At 41.2% G+C, this 19,644-nt stretch overlaps 1 protein-coding gene and 1 pseudogene across 1 annotated transcript; both read right to left on the bottom strand.

Annotated features, from left to right (window-relative positions):
- Positions 1 to 285: 285 nt before the first annotated feature.
- LOC139364512 (acidic leucine-rich nuclear phosphoprotein 32 family member B-like) lies at positions 286 to 13,001 on the bottom strand. Its single transcript, XM_071101302.1, has 5 exons — positions 12,511 to 13,001; positions 2,175 to 2,239; positions 1,947 to 2,077; positions 638 to 803; positions 286 to 408 (listed from the first exon to the last, which is right to left on the bottom strand). The coding sequence occupies exons 1-2, from the start codon at positions 12,836 to 12,838 to the stop codon at positions 2,178 to 2,180; spliced, it is 390 nt and encodes a 129-aa protein (XP_070957403.1). The 5' UTR covers positions 12,839 to 13,001; the 3' UTR covers positions 286 to 408; positions 638 to 803; positions 1,947 to 2,077; positions 2,175 to 2,177.
- Positions 13,002 to 15,218: 2,217 nt separating this feature from the next.
- Positions 15,219 to 17,883, bottom strand: LOC139364506 (zinc finger protein 436-like; annotated as a pseudogene).
- Positions 17,884 to 19,644: the final 1,761 nt, after the last annotated feature.

The following is a 19,644-nucleotide window of genomic DNA, read 5'->3' as shown; positions in this document are numbered from 1 at the left end:
GAGGAAGTGGGGGAAGCATGCGGCACGGGAGAGGTGGAAAGGGGGTTTAGGGCTGGGAGTGTTAGAGTGAGTTTGGTAAGGGGATATATTAGGGAAGGGGAGATAGGGAAAGGGTTAGGTATTGGTTAGGTATGACGGGGAGGGACGATGCTCCCCTGAGGTTTGTTTTTGTTTGATGTTTTTGTAAATAGAATTAATTAAGAATGAATGAGAATTATGATTTTGTAATAGTATGAATGGTATTGATTGTAATAAATTATTTTAACCACCTTTTTGGTTTACTTCCTGTCTTTAAGTTTGGTGTGGGTTTTTCTTTTGTTTGCATCTTCTTGGGCAGATTTAGTGGGTCTCATGGTGGGTGTCTTTTATGTCCCAGTTGTTGTTACTAGTCAACTTCCAGTGCCCCTCCTAAAAAAACAAGCTTATATTTTGGGTTGGATATTGCATCCAAGTAATATTTTAATCAATGGAATTATCTTAGAATGTTCATTAGTCTTTCAGTTGTTAGTCTTCTGTTTGTTGTGTACTACATATTTCTGTTTTCTTTTCTGTGAAGCCATTGTGTTGCATCCATGTCTGAAATGTGCTGTATAAATAAAGCTTGATTTGATTTCAACAAATGAGCCCAATGACTGACCAATCAACAGACTCTTGGTCCCTCTTAGTATGAAAAACAGTATAACTTTTCTGGCGTGGTGGAGTGGTAAACACCACCCCCGGCTCTACCAGGGGCTTGAGGTGGTCTCCCACAGCTCTGCTTATGTCATGTTCTGTGACCTTGCTGTTCCATTTGATGACTGCCCCTGCAACACAGAAAGAAACACATTTAGTCATATATAAAACACTCAAAGTAATGGATATGGAGCATCTACAGCTTCAGCTACACCTGGCACCTAAATGTGACTTATTTCATCCGATCACTCCAAGCTGCATTAGGTTCAGATCTACCAGGATGGGCATTTGACAGAGTCAGGCCACTGAATATAAAAAAGCAATGTAAAGAGGTGGGGTGAATGAGTGGGGAAAGTACATTCTACACAAATGACAAATGAACAAATGTGTGTCTGAGGGGAAAATAACTGTCATACAGGTGGAAGGGGTGAGAAATTACACCAATATCAGTGGTCAATTTGTACTAATGTAAATAAACATAGATGATGGAACATATTCCCTTTAGCTGACATGATGAACCACTAAGGGGAAGAGAGAATAAAGTAGACGGCACGGGCCAAAATTTTGATTTATGACCCTGTGTCCATGATGACGTATACATGTCCAAATATGGGCCTTCGGCCAGGACATCCTGTTCCTGTGGTCACGTGTTAGAGGGTGTGTTATTTTATATCTATATTGCATCCTTTGAAGTTGTCATGCTGATTGATGTCTAGGGACCTGCTTGAACTGGGGGGGTTCTGTGTTTGAACTTTTGAAAGAGTATGGCCCCACACCCCCCAGTTTTATTGTCCTTATGGTTGCTAATCTATGAATGTGTGTGCGTGTGTGTGTGTTAGAAACAAGGAATGTGTGTGTGTGTGTGTGTTAGAAACAAGGTCCCTTGGCATTGTGTCCATTTCAAGCATTCAACAACAATTAAACAGCCACCTAAATAATGTTTCTCAGCCTAGTTTCCTATTTAGTTCTCTTTATATGTACATGCACAGAGCTTCCAGGTGGCCCCAGCCTATGGATGTTCGGTGCATGTACACCGGGGAGATTAGAACCCCCCAAAGAAAAGATCCTAAAGGTAATTTCAGATTCAGGTTTAGGGTGTAATAACTTTAGGGAAACCACATTTCACAATATGTACAGACATAGAGAGCCTTAGGTAACAAGCAATATGTGTTAAATATGTGTCACAGTCAATCAAGACAGCCTCTTTATGAAAGGCCTTTACTTATGGCTAAAACAGTTTCTACCAAGCTTATTAATTAATGCTGTGGGCATACCCAGGACTCACAAGGCCGAAGGAGGATCTTTCCCTGGAGTGAAAACGTCCGGAGCTTCAATGGAGCGGGCAAGCGACTTTGCGATGGTGAATTGGAAACGGATAATGGTCAGGGCTAACCGGACCCTTTATCTGTAACAAATAGTAAAAATTTTGAATTATAACGTGTGTTAAAATGTATGTACTAAATATTTTGAATTAAATCATTGGTTTTAAAAATGTATCTCACCCTTTAACGAAAGGGGAAGCTGTCTTTTCTCTCACGCCAGTGTCTGTCGCAGAGAAATGTAATGTCTGAAAAAAAACATGTATTATTTTATAGTCTTTCCTACAATGGTATGTTATAAACATTGTAGGCCTCCAACTGCAGGCCTCCAATGTTTTTACATAAAACACTAATGATTATTGTAGATGTTTACAACTGAGGGAGTTGACAGTAGGTCAATGAGATGTATAAAGGCAAATTGACATAACTGACCTCAAAGACCAACAGCCTACTTTATAATATAGAATGCAGGGGTGTGTACTGAACATGTACCCTTTATAAAACAAAATGGTCTAACCCTAACCCTTTCCCTTGTTTCCACAGTAGTAACATCGATGATTGTAGACTAGAAATAAATAATAACCATGAAGTTGTACAACAATTGACATCTGTTATTAATTAATTATTTCACAATTAAGACAGTCAAGTTAGCAACAAGTCATATTTAGTCTTGTTTTCACATTAGTGGTAACTAGAAATAAGTTACTGTTAAGGGAATTTTTATCAATAATGACTAATTATATATACATTTCAATCAGGACTGACTAATCAGAATACTATTATGTTACTGTATATGTACTAATCAGAATACTATTATGTTACTGTATATGTATGAATTTTCTTTTTAATCCTAGAACTGAATATAATGTGTGTAAATATAATCAAGAATTAGTACAATGACTGTCTGTACCATGGTAGAAATGAATGAACTTATAGCCAGACTGGCTAGAAGGCTTATCTACACAAGCTGGCCTTGGCTCGGTCATACATTATCTTAATAGGGAGAGACGATGTGAGAACCATACAGCCATTGTACTGGAGCGGAGATGACACGGGCTAGTACTAAAACTAATGACGTCATTTTCAGTTTATAACCTGTGGTAAAATGTTTAATGGGCAGTACTCTCTTGAATAAACGCTGCTGGTTGACTTTAAGACTCGGCTCTGTCCATTTGATACAAATAAGAGTCATACAAATTCTTATGAATTGACAGAGTGTTTAATTTTAATTGGGTATTAAAACAGAGGAATTTAATTCCTGCAACAGTTACTCAAGTTGTTGAAATCCTAAGCAGTGTGCCAGACAACTTTTGGTCTCCAAAATAGGCCCCTTTCTGTGTTTGCTAAAATTGCACCATGAGGGCGATGCACACACAATTTGGTTGCAGAAACTCCTCCCTGCTAATGAGGAAGCTAGTTATGGATGTAGTATATCTGGGAATGAGGAAACCACTAGTTATGGATGTAGTATATCTGCCAGGAGCAAAAATGGTGAGCGGAGATTTCAGTTTTCCACAATGTAATCTGAATATTACAGCACAAGATCAGGATTGCTACTCAAGGAAACTCACATTAAGTTCTGTGTCTATTCACTAATTCACCACCGTGCAGGAAAACTCAGGGGAGTTCTCATAGGCTGACAGCAAAAATAGCCTCCATTTACAGGTTGCTTATGAGTGCATTTCACATTACTTTGGATTATAAGTGTAAGGCTCACTTGAATGTCCTGCTTAATATAATCTTTGTGTTATTGTTGAAAATCACTGCTTTATACTATTTTTAAAAACACTTAAAATAATCTTTGGCTAGCTTTGCCATCAGCCTGACAATGAGGGTTTGTACACTAAGTGTTTAACATAACTTTTCCTAACAACAACATAGACCTACTGTAGGACCATTACTTCACCTAACAACAATATAGACCTAGGACTATACAGTGGGGAGAACAAGTATTTGATCACTGCCGATTTTGCAGGTTTTCCTACTTACAAAGCATGTAGAGGTCAGTAATTTTTATCATAGGTACACTTCAACTGTGAGAGACGGAATCTAAAACAAAAATCCAGAAAATCACATTGTATAATTTTTAAGTAATTAATTTGCATTTTATTGCATGACATAAGTATTTGATCACCTACCAACCAGTAAGAATTCCGGCTCTCACAGACCTGTTAGTTTTTCTTAAAGAATCCCTCCTGTTCTCCACTCATTACCTGTATTAACTGCACCTGTTTGAACTCGTTACCTGTATAAAAGACACCTGTTCACACACTCAAACAGACTCCAACCTCTCCACAATGGCCAAAGACCAGAGAGGGTGTAAGGACATCAGGGATAAAATTGTAGACCTGCACAAGGCTGGGATGGGCTACAGGACAATAGGCAAGCAGCTTGGTGAGAAGGCAACAACTGATGGCGCAATTATTAGAAAATGGAAGAAGTTCAAGATGACAGTCAATCACCCTCGGTCTGGGGCTCCATGCAAGATCTCACCTCGTGGGGCATCAATGGACATGAGGAAGGTGAGGGATCAGCCCAGAACTACACGGCAGGACCTGGTCAATGATCTGAAGAGAGCTGGGACCACAGTCTCAAAGAAAACCATTAGTAACACACTACGCCGTCATGGATTAAATTCCTGCAGCGCACGCAAGGTCCCCCTGCTCAAGCCAGTGCATGTCCAGGCCCGTCTGAAGTTTGCCAATGACCATCTGGATGATCCAGAGGAGGAATGGGAGAAGGTCATGTGGTCTGATGAGACAAAAATATAGCTTTTTGGTCTAAAGTCCACTCGCCGTGTTTGGAGGAAGAAGAAGGATGAGTACAACCCCAAGAACACCATCCCAACCGTGAAGCATGGAGGTGGAAACATCATTCTTTGGGGATACTTTTCTGCTAAGGGGACAGGACGACTGCACCATATTGAGGGGAGGATGGATGGGGCCATGTATCGCGAGATCTTGGCCAACAAACTCGTTCCCTCAGCAAGAGCATTGAAGATGGGTCTTGTCTGGGTCTTCCAGCATGACAACGACCCGAAACACACAGCCAGGGCAACTAAGGAGTGGCTCCGTAAGAAGCATCTCAAGGTCCTGGAGTGGCCTAGCAGGTCTCCAGACCTGAACCCAATAGAAAATCTTTGGAGGGAGCTGAAAGTCCGTATTGCCCAGCGACAGCCCCGAAACCTGAAGGATCTGGAGAAGGTCTGTATGGAGGAGTGGGCCAAAATCCCTGCTGCAGTCTGTGCAAACCTGGTCAAGAACTACAGGAAACGTATGATTTCTGTAATTGCAAACAAAGGTTTCTGTACCAAATATTAAGTTATGCTTTTCTGATGTATCAAATACTTATGTCACGCAATAAAATGCAAATGAATTACTTAAAAATCATACAATGTGATTTTCTGGATTTTTGTTTTAGATTCCGTCTCTCACAGTTGAAGTGTACCTAGGATAAAAATTGCAGACCTCTACATGCTTTGTAAGTAGGAAAACCTGCAAAATCGGCAGTGTATAAAATACTTGTTCTCCCCACTGTATATTATTTAATATTTCAGGTGAAACATGGATACTAAAATATCTTTGTCATGACATTTCATAACCTGATCACCAGATAATTTTGTCATTAATCCCACTAGACTACTCGGAGGAGATGATTGTGGACTACAGGAAAAGGAACACCGAGCACGGCCCCATTCTCATCGATGGGGCTGTAGTGGAGCAGGTTGAGAGCTTCCTTGGTGTCCACATTCCTTGGTGTCCACATCAACAACAAACTAGATTGGTTCAAACACTAAGACAGTCGTGAAGAGGGCACGACAAAGCCTATTCCCCCTCAGGAGACTGAAAATATTTGGCATGGGTCCTGAGATCCTCAAAAGGTTCTACAGCTGCAACATTGAAAGCATCCTGACTGGTTGCATCACTGCCTGGTACGGCAATTGCTCGGCCTCCGACCGTACATCACTGGGGCAAAGCTGCCTGCCATCCAGGACCTCTACACCAGGCGGTGTCAGAGGAAGGACCGTAAAATTGTCAAAGACCCCAGCCACCCCAGTCATAGACTGTTCTCTCTACTACCGCATAGCAAGTGGTACCGGAGTGCCAAGTCTAGGACAAAAAGGCTTATAAACAGTTTTTACCCACAAGCCATAAGACTCCTGAACAGGTAACCAAATGGTTACCCGGACTATTTGCATTGTGTGCCTCCACCAACCCCTCTTTTACGCTGCTGCTACTCTCTGTTTATCTTATAGGCATAGTCACTTTGACGATACCTACATGTACATACTACCTCAATAAGCCTGACTAACAGGTGTCTGTATATAGCCTTGCTACTCTTTTTTCAAATGTCTTTCTACTGTTGTTTAATTTCTTTACTTACCTTAACACACACACACACCTTTTCTTTTGGCACCATTGGTTAGAGCCTGTAAGTAAGCATTTCACTAAGGTTGTTACTACCTGTTGTATTCGGCACACGTGACAAATGAACTTTGATTTGATTAATGTGTTGTCATTCTAAATGTCCTGAATAAAGGAAAATAGCTCTGTGTGTTGTACAATACCCTATCCATCAAGGAACAGTTCTCTACACATTATGAGGTAAGAATCTCTGTGTCCAAACAGACTAACGAGACGCTACTGTAAATCAAGCAGACAATAACACATTATAAACATCAATTTGTTAGGGATGTTGGATCCAACGTGGAGCACGGCATAACTGTCTTTACCAGACCAATGAATGAAGAAGCACTTTGGTTGTTGTTGCAATATACAGAAAATCCGACAATGGTGTTCACTATTACTGTGAACAAAGAACTCATGCTGTAAATACGACAATCTCAATTCCATTAAAAGGCAAAAAATACAAATAAAATGTTTTAAAAGAACTCCATCATAGAAGTATATGTTCCACTGTTCCTAGGCCGTCATTGAAAATAAGAATTTGTTCTTAACTGACTTGTCTGGCAAAATAAAAAAATAAAAAATAAAGAGCAACCAGACGCTGCACGCATTTATGAAATTGCTTATTCCAGTTACTAATAAGCATGCATCCATTAAGAAAATGACTAAAAGCTGTTAAATCCCAGTGGATTGATGAGGAATTTGAGAAGGATGAGGGAAAAGGAATGGAAAATAAGTCTGGCTGTACAACCGATTGGCAAACATCCTGCAAATTGAGAAATCATGTGACAAACTGAATAAAAATTTAAAAATGACACAATGAAACAAAGATAAATGACAAAGAATGTTGGTAAAAAGCTTTGGAGAATCTTGCATACAATTTTGGGAAATATTTGACTGAATCAGATTCATCACAAAGCCCACTACTTTTATGATTTTTTCATTGGCAAGATTAGCAAACTTAGGCATGACATACCAGCAGCAAACGCTGACACTACACATCCAAGTATATCTGACCAAATTATGAAAGACAAGCATTGTAATTTAAAATTCCATAAAGTCAATGTGGAAGAGGTGAAAAAAGAATTGTTGTCTATCAACAATGACAAGCCACCGGGGTCTGACAATCTAGATGGAAAATTACTGAGGATAATAGCAGACTATATTGCCACTCCTATTTTCTGTATCTTTAATTTAAGCCTAGTAGAGAGCGTGTGCCCTCAGGCCTGGAGGGAAGCTATAATCATTTGACATGTGCTATGCTCTGCATAGTTAGCTCCAGGTAAAATGTTGCACTTATTCAGCCATTCTGTGACAAAAAACAAGCTACATATGGACAGTACCAAAATAAACTGACTCTGGAAATGACGAAGCGCCTCGTAACCTAGCTGGAAATGGGACAAACAGACTGGGACGATTTGTAATCAAATCTAATTCCCAGGAACGGGGTTCAAATGAACCACAGAGACTGTGTGGGATAATAACATGGCCGTGTCCAACCCTGCTTGTTCCCTCGACTCCACTACCAACCACCAATCTCCAACAGGGCCCTTAACCTGTATCACTAGACACTTCATAGTGAGCTATAGGTAGGAATCAGCAATGAATCCCAATAATGAGCCACCTATGGGAGGGGTAACCCTTTGTGGACAAATCTCTCAACGTTTACTGCTACCCTGGGGAGATTGATATACCCCTTGAACATCGGCTCCAACCCTCATCGGATGTGGCAGGGCTTGTAAACTATTACAGACTACAAAGGGAAGCACAGCCGATAGCTGCCCAGTGACATGAGCCTACCAGATGAGCTAAATTACTTTCCTCAAAGCGAGCATAGAAGTAACACTGAGCTCATCACTAAGCTAAGTACTAAACACTGAGCAAACCCCCATTCTCATCGAAGGGGTTGTAGTGGAGCAGTTGAAAGCTTCAAGTTCCTTGGTATCCACATCCTTGGTGTCCACATTATAGGCTTAGTTAACTGGTGAACTGTTGAAATTATGGAAACATAATGACGACTCTAATTCTAGATTTGGAATAGAATGTGCAGCACCTTGAATATATTGTTGTTTGACTACCAATTAATAAACCAGGGAGGAATTACTGACAGAGTAGGAGCATGGTGGAGACATCCAAGAGAGGAAAATCAGGAAGGGAAATGACAGCAAGTACTGCAGACGAAAGGGATAACAAGTTGGTGAAGCAACAGATGTGCTGGAATGAGAACAATAGAGATGGAATAAGAACAATACAGATGGAATGAGAACAATATAGATGGAATGAGAACAATAGACGGAATGAGAACAATATAGACGGAATGAGAACAATATAGACGCTACTTTGAGAACACAAACTCTCACATCTTTCACAGCACAGAGCGAGGGAGTCCAGGGGATGACTGGTGGAGCAATGGAGGAAGCATTGTGGGATTCTCTTGGCGCGAGTACAGTTGTTGAGACTGTGTGGAGGATGGTGAAGAACAGTCACTTTAACTCTACCTACATGTACATATTACTTCAACTAACCGGTGCCCCCCGCACATTGACTCTGTACAGTTGTTGAGATTGAATGGACGATGGTGAAGAACAGTGGAGTGAAAAGGGCTAAAGTTGGTAATGAACAGCAGCTTAGGGTCAGAGTGGGAATCAGCAGCAAGGATGTTATTTTGGGTGACCTGTTAACGGTCTCAAAGATGGTGAAGGATGAATTGGGTAAAGTGGAATCAGTTCAAGTGACCAGGAGTGGTATGATGCTGATTTTGTATGTCAACAGCACAAAAGTAGAAAGACTTTTGTGGTTTAGGGATAACATTTCAGGTAGATGCACGTTGATTAAAACGAATGATAGACGGAAGGTTATACTGTGGTTTTGTGAAGTGGTTTTCCCATCTTATGTAAAATCTGGGTGAGATATACAGAAGCCGCTGCAGTGTTACAATTGTAAAAAGTTTGGACACGTGGCAAGTGTTTGCCGAAGGAATAAATATGTCGTAGTCAGATGAAGCATGTTGTAATTGTGATGGGAATCACGCTCCCGAGTTCACAGAGTGCTCTGTACGAATGAAGAATGTCACAGTAGCTAGGATGATCAGGCCCATCCAGCGGGTGTCCTTTGTGGAGGCAGTGAAATAGCTGAAGGAAGAGGAGAAGGTAGTGGATGTCCCACAGTCTGTAGTGAAGCCATGCAGGAGAAGGATCCCAACACACTAATAGTGAAGAAGGTGGACTTTGTTGTGTTTATAGCTCAAGTGAGAAATTGCACTAGTCAAACTGTTTATTTTTTATTATATATTTTAATTAGTATGATTTGTTCTTTCCAAAAAAAAATGTTTTGGGGGTATTTTTTACAACCCTGTACAGAAGGTGGCAGCAATACACCTGATGAGTGTAGTCTGACAATAAACCTCAGAGAAGATGACGTGATAGGAACCAAAGTGTTGGTCAGTGTTTCCAGGTGACCCTAATTAGATGTTACATTACATGCTTTCTTACTTCATGTAGCCAGCTAGCTAGCCAACATATTCATACTTGGCCTATTCCAAGCATGCTTATCTAGGCCTACAACAGCACTGGTACCAGGCAGTATTAGCTAGCTATGTTTGCACTGACACTTAATACACTTATCCTGCTAACTAGCGATTAGCAGCTAACATTATTTTAGCAACACCTTGCTAAGAAAATACTAAATTGCCAGAATATTATACAATGACTTATCAACAGCTCTAACAATTTGACCCCAACAGGAAATCTACACTGGTAGTTATAGAAAGACCCATTTACTATATAACCATTGATTCTTGAAGAATATAACTTATAAATGCCTGAAATGTTTCAACCGTATTACCCCACCAGAAACCAAAACATAAGCTTGTATAACACCACTGTTTGTAAACTAATACTATATGGCTGAGGAGTAGGGTCGATCCAAGAGTTCTGACCTTGTTATGACAGTAAAGCACCCAAGCTAACTGGCTAACGTTGGATAGTTTGCTAGACACAAATGAGAGAACCTCACTCTGACCATTTTACTTTCCCTAGCAGAGCTGGTTAGGCTGTTTCATGTTATCCAGAGTGTTGGTCACTAACGGCTGCTGGCAACAATTTAATTTGAGCTTTTTCTGCCTACGTTTACTGACACCTGGACATATTCAATGGGTGTTGAGCGCTAGTAAATTCATTATTCTGAGCTCTGGTACACTCAGACGAGAAATCGGACTAGAGAGCCAGAGCGAATTTACAAACGCCCTCGAATGAACAATGTCCATTGAGAACGCAAAAGACCCCTTGGCTAAGAATGATGTGAATAATCAGGTCAATAAACATTGGGTAGTTAGTTAGAATGTAGTTAGACTACTGGCAAGTTTGATGTATAAGTAGCCAATTAACGTTAGGTACCTAGCTGACATACTGGTACATACGGCTGTAAAGATATGCTATGCTAAGGATAGTGTAGTTAACATAACGTGTAACATATTTGAAAAGTCATTACATTAATCAACATGTGCTTAACATTTGTCATAATTATTTAAAGCAGTTCATTTGTATCCGCTCTCTCGTCGGACTTCAGCTGCATAGTTTTCTTCAAATCTGAAAATGGTTGAAGCCACGCCCATTTCCTGAGGAATTGCATTTTGGGCCCTAAAAACACAGAAAGTGTCCTCTGCATGTATACTTTGTATTTTGGTGACTGTAGTACGACATCCGGGAACTTTTGGCATACTAACTACATCATACTATGACCAAAGCTCTAACCACTAGGCTACCTGCCGCCTTAATAAGCATACATACTCAATTCACGTCACAAATAGTAAGGTTAGTATGAGTATTCAAACACAGCTCAGGTCTCTGGGCTTCCATTTTGTTTCTGTTTAAATACTAGGTTGTCCCTTTAAAAAGCCACACAACAATCAACCAACCAATCTGCAGTTCAAACAATAACAAAGCTGTAATTCCACCACTGTTTTGGTAATAAGATGATGATGGGGCTGGAGGTATGTAACTACTCTCAAATTCATAGACATACCTATGGATACAAGGACTGACCATCCATGATACCAACATAGTTTTAACCATGTTGAGGCTATACAGTGTTGATTTACATTGTTTCTAAACATTGGAGTAAAAAAAAGCTTATTTTGGGTTCTGATGGGGTACAACAGTTGAACTAAGCTCATGGGGCATGTGTTATATTCTTCAATAATCAATGCCTATAAATAAATAATTTAAATGTAGCAATTGCATATTTCCCCTTTAACACCACACATCAGTCCCACAACTGTCTCTGTTTTTAAGACAGTACTTATCAGTGTTAATCAGGGCCAGGTTTCCCAAAACCATCTTACGGCTAAGTTCACTGTTAGAACAATTGGATGCCTTAAGATGCGTTTGGGAAACTGGGCCCAGATATCCAGTTTCCTCCTCCTCCTTTTTTGATGTGACAGTCATCTCCCCCTCCTCCTCTTTCACTCCAAAAACTGCATCCTCCTCTTTCTCTGCCTCCTCTTCTTTTACTGTAACATCCTCCTCCTCTTTCACTCTGAACGTGTCTTCCTCTTCTTTCACTGCAACAACTTTCTCTTCTTCTTTCACTGTAACAGCCTCCTTTTCCTCAATACCTTCTTTCTCCGTCCAGCAGCCCTCCACTTCTTTAGCAAGAAGAGAGTAGCTTAGTGACCTCATGGTCAGAGATGTTAGCTAGCTATGCTAGTTCTAACTTAACCAGCACGCTAGCTGATTGATAACAGAAAAAAGCTTATATTTGGGGTTCTGATGGGGTACAGCAGCTGAACTAAGCTCATGAGGCATTTATAAGTGAATTATTCAAGAAACAGATGGGTACATATCATTAATGTATACGTCCCAAAATGGATGTAACAACTGCTGATTGCCCCTTTAAGACAACATATTGGGCTAATCTAATAGGAGATATTGAGGACTACAGTATTTCAGGCATTGTCATTGGATGCATTTGATCAATTGTTAACGTTTTGTTGATGGTCCACTCTTGATGTTCTACACGTTACAGTGTAGCTTCAGCCATTCCTACAGAACAACATTAAAGTGTAGAACCCCTTTACTGCATATTGGTTCAACGACTGCAGAGACGGTACTTACTGGTGTTAACTAGATCTCCAACATCCTCTTCTTCCTCCAATGTGACAGTCATCTCCTCCTCCTCCTCTGTCACTCCAAAAACTGCACCCTCTTTCTCTTCCTCCTCTTCGTTTACTGTAACATCCTCCTCCTCTTTCACTCTGAACGCGTCTTCCTCTTCTTTCACTGAAACGTCTTTCTCTTCTTCTTTCACAGTAACAGCCTCACCCTCTACTTGTTTTTGTATTGTAACATCCTTCTCTTCCTCCTCCTCTTTCACAAGACCTTCATTCTCCGTCCAGTAGACCTCCTCTTCTTTATCAGGAGGAGAGTAGCTTAGTGAACTCATGTTCGGGGATGTTAGCGACTAGCCTAGTCCTAAACTAATTTAGCAAACCAGCTAGCTGACAAACAACGTAAATATATAATTAAATGGGCCAACAAGTACATACGACAGAAGTGTGTTGAATACACAGCGACTAATATACACCAAAACAGTGTAAAGAGCGTGAATGTTGTAGCTGTGTTTGCTAGAATCTACCGAGGTGTCTGACTAGCTGTTGTTGTTGAAGGAGCGTCCCGTCCACTAGATTATTCGTCACACTGGCAGCGTCGCCTGAACCTAGAAGACTCACATCGCATCTACTGACTAGAGTGGACAACGCAGTATAATGAAATGTTTATTTTATTTCCTTACAAAAAGGGGTATTTAAAAAAAATGTATTTAATTAAATAATAATATTATATTGATACGTCCAAAGGAAAGCATTTGTTGATTGATTAGTGAAGATTTGTAATGAATGAGAATTTAAACTTTACATCTAATGTTGCATTTAAGGCAATGTCATATTCATTCAGTCAAACAAACGCTCTGCAACCTAGTTTAACAGTGATCTATGTTCTATGAAAGCTGCTGGGAGCAAACTGAAGAATGGCTAGAGGAAAACAAAGCTAGCTGTGCATCCCCAGGCCCTGGTATATCACCAGACTGCATACAAACCTAACTGCATCCCCAGTCCCTGGTATATCACCAGACTGCATACAAATCTAACTACATCCCCAGGCCCTGGTATATCAACAGACTGTATACAAACCTAACTGCATTCTCAGTCCCTGATATATCATCAGACTGAATACAAATCTAACTGCATCCCCAGGCCCTGGTATATCAACAGACTAGATACAACTACAGAACTACCTCTCTACCAACAATCTACATGAACCCTTCCAGTCTGGCTGTATACAACTACAGAACTACCTCTTAACTATAGGCGGCTGGTGGAACCTTAAATGGGGAGCCACCGTGCTTCTACATATGCATTGCTGTTTGGGTTTTTAGGCTGAGGTTCTGTATATCACTTTGTGACATCGGTTCATGTAAAAAGGGCTTTATAAAGATACATTTCATTGCAAGGTGTGGAGACCATCATAGTATAGTAGTGGTATTAGTACAATAACAAGGTGTGGAGACCATCATAGTATAGTAGTGGAACTAGTACAATAACAAGGTGTGGAGACCATCATAGTATAGTAGTGGTGCTACTAGTGGAGCTAGTATAATAACAAGGTGTGGAGACCATCATAGTATAGTAGTGGAGCTAGTACAATAACAAGGTGGAGACCATCATAGTATAGTAGTGGAGCTAGTAGTGGTACTAGTAGTGGACCAAGTAGTGGAGCTAGTACAATAACAAGGTGTGGAGACCATCATAGTATAGTAGCGGAGCTAGTACAATAACAAGGTGTGGAGACCATCATAGTATAGTAGTGGAGCTAGTACAATAACAAGGTGTGGAGACCATCATAGTATAGTAGTGGTACTAGTACAATAACAAGGTGTGGAGACCATCATAGTATAGTAGTGGTACTAGTACAATAACAAGGTGTGGAGACCATCATAGTATAGTAGTGGTACTAGTACAATAACAAGGTGTGGAGACCATCATAGTATAGTAGTGGTACTAGACCACCATCAATTTCAACTGATTTGAGAAGAAATAGGAAATTATTTCTAAGTGTAAGGGTGCCAATATATTTGGCTGCAGCTGTATCCAATCAAAGTAATTTAGCAATATCCAAATCATATATCACATCAAATTCAAGGTTGGAGTGAAGAATAGCAAAATTCAATATATATAATAACTTAATAGACTAGAGTCCTGTCCTGAGGAAGTTCTTGTACATCAAGCTGCCACACATTACAGAAACAGCTACAAGCCAAGGCTACTTCCTTATATAATAATTTACATTTAGCAATATCCAAATCATATCATGAACAGAGGGTTTATACTTGTATACAATCAATCAAAGTTCATAATGAAAACGAAATACACATTTTAAAATATTTAATTTGATTTTAGACATGATCCAGATGAAAAAACAAATACAGGCCTATTTTTTTGGTCAGATTTTCATTTAAACAATATGATTTAGTGTGACAAACAAAAACACAAATTCTCAGTCAAAAACACAAGTCAGAACAGAGTCTCTCTTTTCTCTCATGTGATTTCAGGTCCTCTGACTGGGAAAATATCTTTCCACATTGAGAGCAGTGGTATGTCTTCTCCTCCTGTGTGTATATTCTTTCATGCTTATTTAGATTCCTTAACCGGTTAAATCTCTTTCCACACAGGGAGCAGTGGTAGGGCTTATCCCCTCCTGTGTGTGTCCTCTCATGCCTTGTCAGACCCCCTAACTTGGTAAAACTCTTTCCACACAGGGAGCAGTGGTAGGGCTTATCCCCTCCTGTGTGTGTCCTCTCATGCCTAGTCAGGCCCTCTAACTTGGTAAAACTCTTTCCACACAGGGAGCATTGGTAGGGCTTTTCTTGTGGGTGTGTCCTCTCATGCTGTTTCAGGTTCACTAAATCCCTAAAATTCTTTCCACGCTGGGAACATTGATAAGGCTTCTCTCCTGTATGTATTCCTCCATGTAATTTCATGGACTTTAACTGGGTAAATTTCTTTCCACGTATGGTGCATTGGTAAGGCTTATTTTCCGTGTGTGTCCTCTCATGCTTTTTCAGGCTCACTAAACCCCTAAAACTCTATCCACACTGGGAACAGTGGTAAGGCTTCTCTCCAGAGTGTATTCTCTTATGTATTAATAGGTACCCTAATTTGTTAAAACTCTTTCCACACTGGGAGCATTGGAAAGGTTTTTCTCTTGTGTGTGTCCTCTCATGCCTATTCAGGTTCCCTAACTGGGTAAAACTCTTTCCACAGTGGGAGCAGTGATGTCCTCCTTTTGCTTTGGGCGTCTCTGGGTCTGATTCCCCTGAAGGACTCTTTACGTTGTCAGAGGGAGAGTCTGGTTTCTCTCCTGTCAAAGACAAACAGATTATCTAGTTACTTAGTTGTCTACTGTGCTGTGTGGCCAAACTTGTGAAACATATAAGTCTATGATTGGTTCAGATTTGGTCTTGTTTGGGGGAGTTCATTAAAATAATAGCCAGTGTAAAAAACAGTGGTCACCAAGATATTCCTAGTCAATCATCAAATATTTCTGTAAAAACCCAATGTGTTTTCCGTTTGCTCCAGCAGTATTCTTAAAGTGTATGTGAATTTAGTAGTAAAAAAATATATATTTTTAAACCCAATGTGTTTTCCGTTTGCTCCAGCAGTATTCTTAAAGTGTATGTGAATTTAGCAGTAAAAATATATATATATTTAAATATTAGTTTGATGAGCCCGGCCTACAAGACCCAGTTTCATCACCGCCCTCTCCTGAGACTGAAAGCCCAGAGAATTCCACTTTGCCTGGGTGTGCGGTTTTGTCTGGGGGGCGCTAAAATTAACATGAGGCCATCAAGCTACTATCCTGAGACCGATATTACATTTTTGGCCGATACCGATTACCAATATTTTCCTTGCTCCAAAAAACGATACCGATAACCGATATTTACAATTTTAGCGGCCTTTAAAGCATTCTAGTACAGTTAAATAGTTAACACCCCCCCGGATGCAGCAGTCTAAGCCACTGCATCTCAGTGCAAGAGGCGTCACTACAGTCCCTGGTTCAAATCCAGGCTGTATGATTGGGAGTCCCACAGTAGTTGTCTGTTATTGGTGTAGAGTGGACGACAAAGGAGAGAGATCCCACATGTAGATAGGAAGATACAAAAAAATCATTATTACTGGAAAATATTAACGTTTTAAAATTCCTGGATTTTAAATTATCTCTCTAGGTCAAGCCAGTAGGCTACAGTAGGTTGTATCTCTCTAGGTCATGCCAGTAGGTTACAGTAGGTTGTATCTCTTTAGGTCATGCCAGTAGGATACAGTAGGTTGTATCCAAGTGGAAACAATTATCAACCCAGTGTGAAAAGTGTCGAATTTGGTCAACAACAAAATGAATGGCTTATTTGCTGGTGAGGATTACTTGACCCAACAGAAGTTTCGTAATGCTTAAGTTGTTATGTGACACACCGACAACTTTGATAAAAACACTATAGGAGTTGTCTCCAGATCGCTATGCATATTCATGCTAGTAGCTTAGCATCTCTCTCCATTGAATACAAGCGGTGGACATCAACAACCCTCATAGAATATAAACAATAGATTACAATAATAAGATGAATCCACCAATCTAAAAAAAGGATAGGTGGGAGCTAGACAACCCACAGTGCCGCTTTGTGGACAATGACTCACTCCCCTTGTTAGGGAGGACAGACATCTTGTCAGTATATCCATAATCTTTGGTGTGGTCAACCCAACTCTCACATGGCACTATTGGGGGACACGGTGTGTAGTAAAACATCACTACACGAAAATCACAACATGCCGTGCCCCCCAGTCTGCGGTCAGCAGATAGACGCTTCTCAAATATATATGTTAAGTCACTTTTTGGAAACGGAACGGAGAAAACAAGGGGTAGCTTGCTCTCTACGTCGTCTGATTCTAGACATATCAGTCATCATCCCAGGGTCCTCCGTTGGAAGAGGTATTGACGAGCCAACTCCGAATATCGAAAGTAAAAAACGATTTTAATCAGATCTCCTATCTCCACCTCTTCATCTTTCAATGTGACAGCAATCTCCCCTTCCTTCTTCAATCCAAAAACTGCATCCTCCTCTTCTTTTACTGTAACATCCTCCTCCTCTTTCACTCTGAACGCGTCTTCCTCCTCTTTCACTTAAACGTTTTTATCTTCTTCTTTGACAGTAACAGCCTCACCCTCTACTTCTTGTTTTACTGTAACATCTCCTCTTCCTTCTCCTCTTTCACGACAATGTTCAGCCCCAGAGCTTCTTTCTCCGTCCAGCAGACCACCTCTTCTTTAGCATGAGGGGAGTAGTTTAGAGAGCTCATGGTCGGGGGTGTTAGCTAGCTATCATTAGCGACTAGGCTAGTGCTAACTTAACCAGCCAGCTACTATAGCTGACTAATACAAAATAACGTAATATTACATTAAATAGGTTAACAAGTAGATACAACAGAAGTGTGTCTAAAACACAGTAGCTAATATACATCGAAAGCATCTAAATAGCTTGAATCTTTCGGCTGTATTGGCTAGCAAGCTCCTAAGGTTAAAATAATTTATTACAATCAATACCATTCATACTATTACAAAATCATAATTCTCATTCATTCTTAATTAATTGTATTTACAAAAACATCAAACAAAAACAAACCTCAGGGGAGCATCGTCCCTCCCCGTCATACCTAACCAATACCTAACCCTTTCCATATCTCCCCTTCCCTAATCTATCCCCTTACCAAACTCACTCTAACACTCCCAGCCCTAAACCCCCTTTCCACCTCTCCCGTGCCGCATGCTTCCCCCACTTCCTCTCCTCCCTCTTCATCTTCCCCCTCAAATCACCTTCCACCCTTCTCACTATCCCTTCCACCCCCCAATCTCTCCCTGTCTTGACTAAATTCTGCCTGGCTTCCCACAGTCCCTTTTTAAAGAGACTCATAAGAAGCCAGAGCAGAAACCTGTCCCTATCCGTTCCCTTTGCTCTCCCTACGCCTCTCTCTAGCCTAGCCCATGTCACAACAAAATCACTCCTAACCACACCTAGCATTACCCGTGCCCTAGCCCAGACTAGTCCTGCAAAGGCACAGTCCCAAAAGGCATGGCGCACAGTCTCCTCCCTGCCACAAGAGGATCTTGGACAGGTGGGGGATTGCACCAAACTATACCGGTACAAGATGGCACGTACCGGCAAGCACTTATGGAGGCCCAACCAATTCAGGTCCTTGAGCCTATTGTCCAGGCCCCGCGCCTGCACTCCCTCCCAGACCACTGACGAGATGCCCGCTACAGGCGCAGGACTCCCTGCCTGCCTGACCTCCTCGTACAGGTGCCTGTGATCTAAACCTACTCGGGCAACTTCAACCTCGGGGTGCACACGCAGCCACTTGGCCGCATGGCCAAAATGCCACGGCAGCTGTTCCGCCCGAGGACCCGCGTTAGACCACACCATTACGCTTCTCGCCTTATACGAGAAGAACACCCGCAGGAGGTAACCGAACGGGTGTATTTTTTTTTTGGTTAAAATAATTTATTACAATCAATACCATTCATACTATTACAAAATCATAATTCTCATTCATTCTTAATTAATTCTATTTACAAAAATATCAAACAAAAACAAACCTCAGGGGAGCATCGTCCCTCCCCGTCATACCTAACCAATACCTAACCCTTTCCCTATCTCCCCTTCCCTAATCTATCCCCTTACCAAACTCACTCTAACACTCCCAGCCCTAAACCCCCTTTCCACCTCTCCCGTGCCGCATGCTTCCCCCACTTCCTCTCCTCCCTCTTCATCTTCCCCCTCAAATCACCTTCCACCCTTCTCACTATCCCTTCCACCCCCCAATCTCTCCCTGTCTTGACTAAATTCTGCCTGGCTTCCCACAGTCCCTTTTTAAAGAGACTCATGAGAAGCCAGAGCAGAAACCTGTCCCTATCCGTTCCCTTTGCTCTCCCTACGCCTCTCTCTAGCCTAGCCCATGTCAAAACAAAATCACTCCTAACCACACCTAGCAGTACCCGTGCCCTAGCCCAGACTAGTCCGGCAAAATTCACAGTCCCAGAAGGCATGGCGCACAGTCTCCTCCCTGCCACAAGAGGATCTTGGACAGGTGGGAGATTGCACCAAACTATACCGGTACAAGATGGCACGTACCGGCAAGCACTTATGGA

This window comes from Oncorhynchus clarkii, chromosome 13 (genome assembly GCF_045791955.1).
Source record: "Oncorhynchus clarkii lewisi isolate Uvic-CL-2024 chromosome 13, UVic_Ocla_1.0, whole genome shotgun sequence".
NCBI classification, from domain to species: Eukaryota; Metazoa; Chordata; class Actinopteri; order Salmoniformes; family Salmonidae; genus Oncorhynchus; species Oncorhynchus clarkii.
The sequence above is the reverse complement of the archived record's forward strand: the minus strand, read 5'-3'. Positions and strand labels throughout refer to the sequence as shown.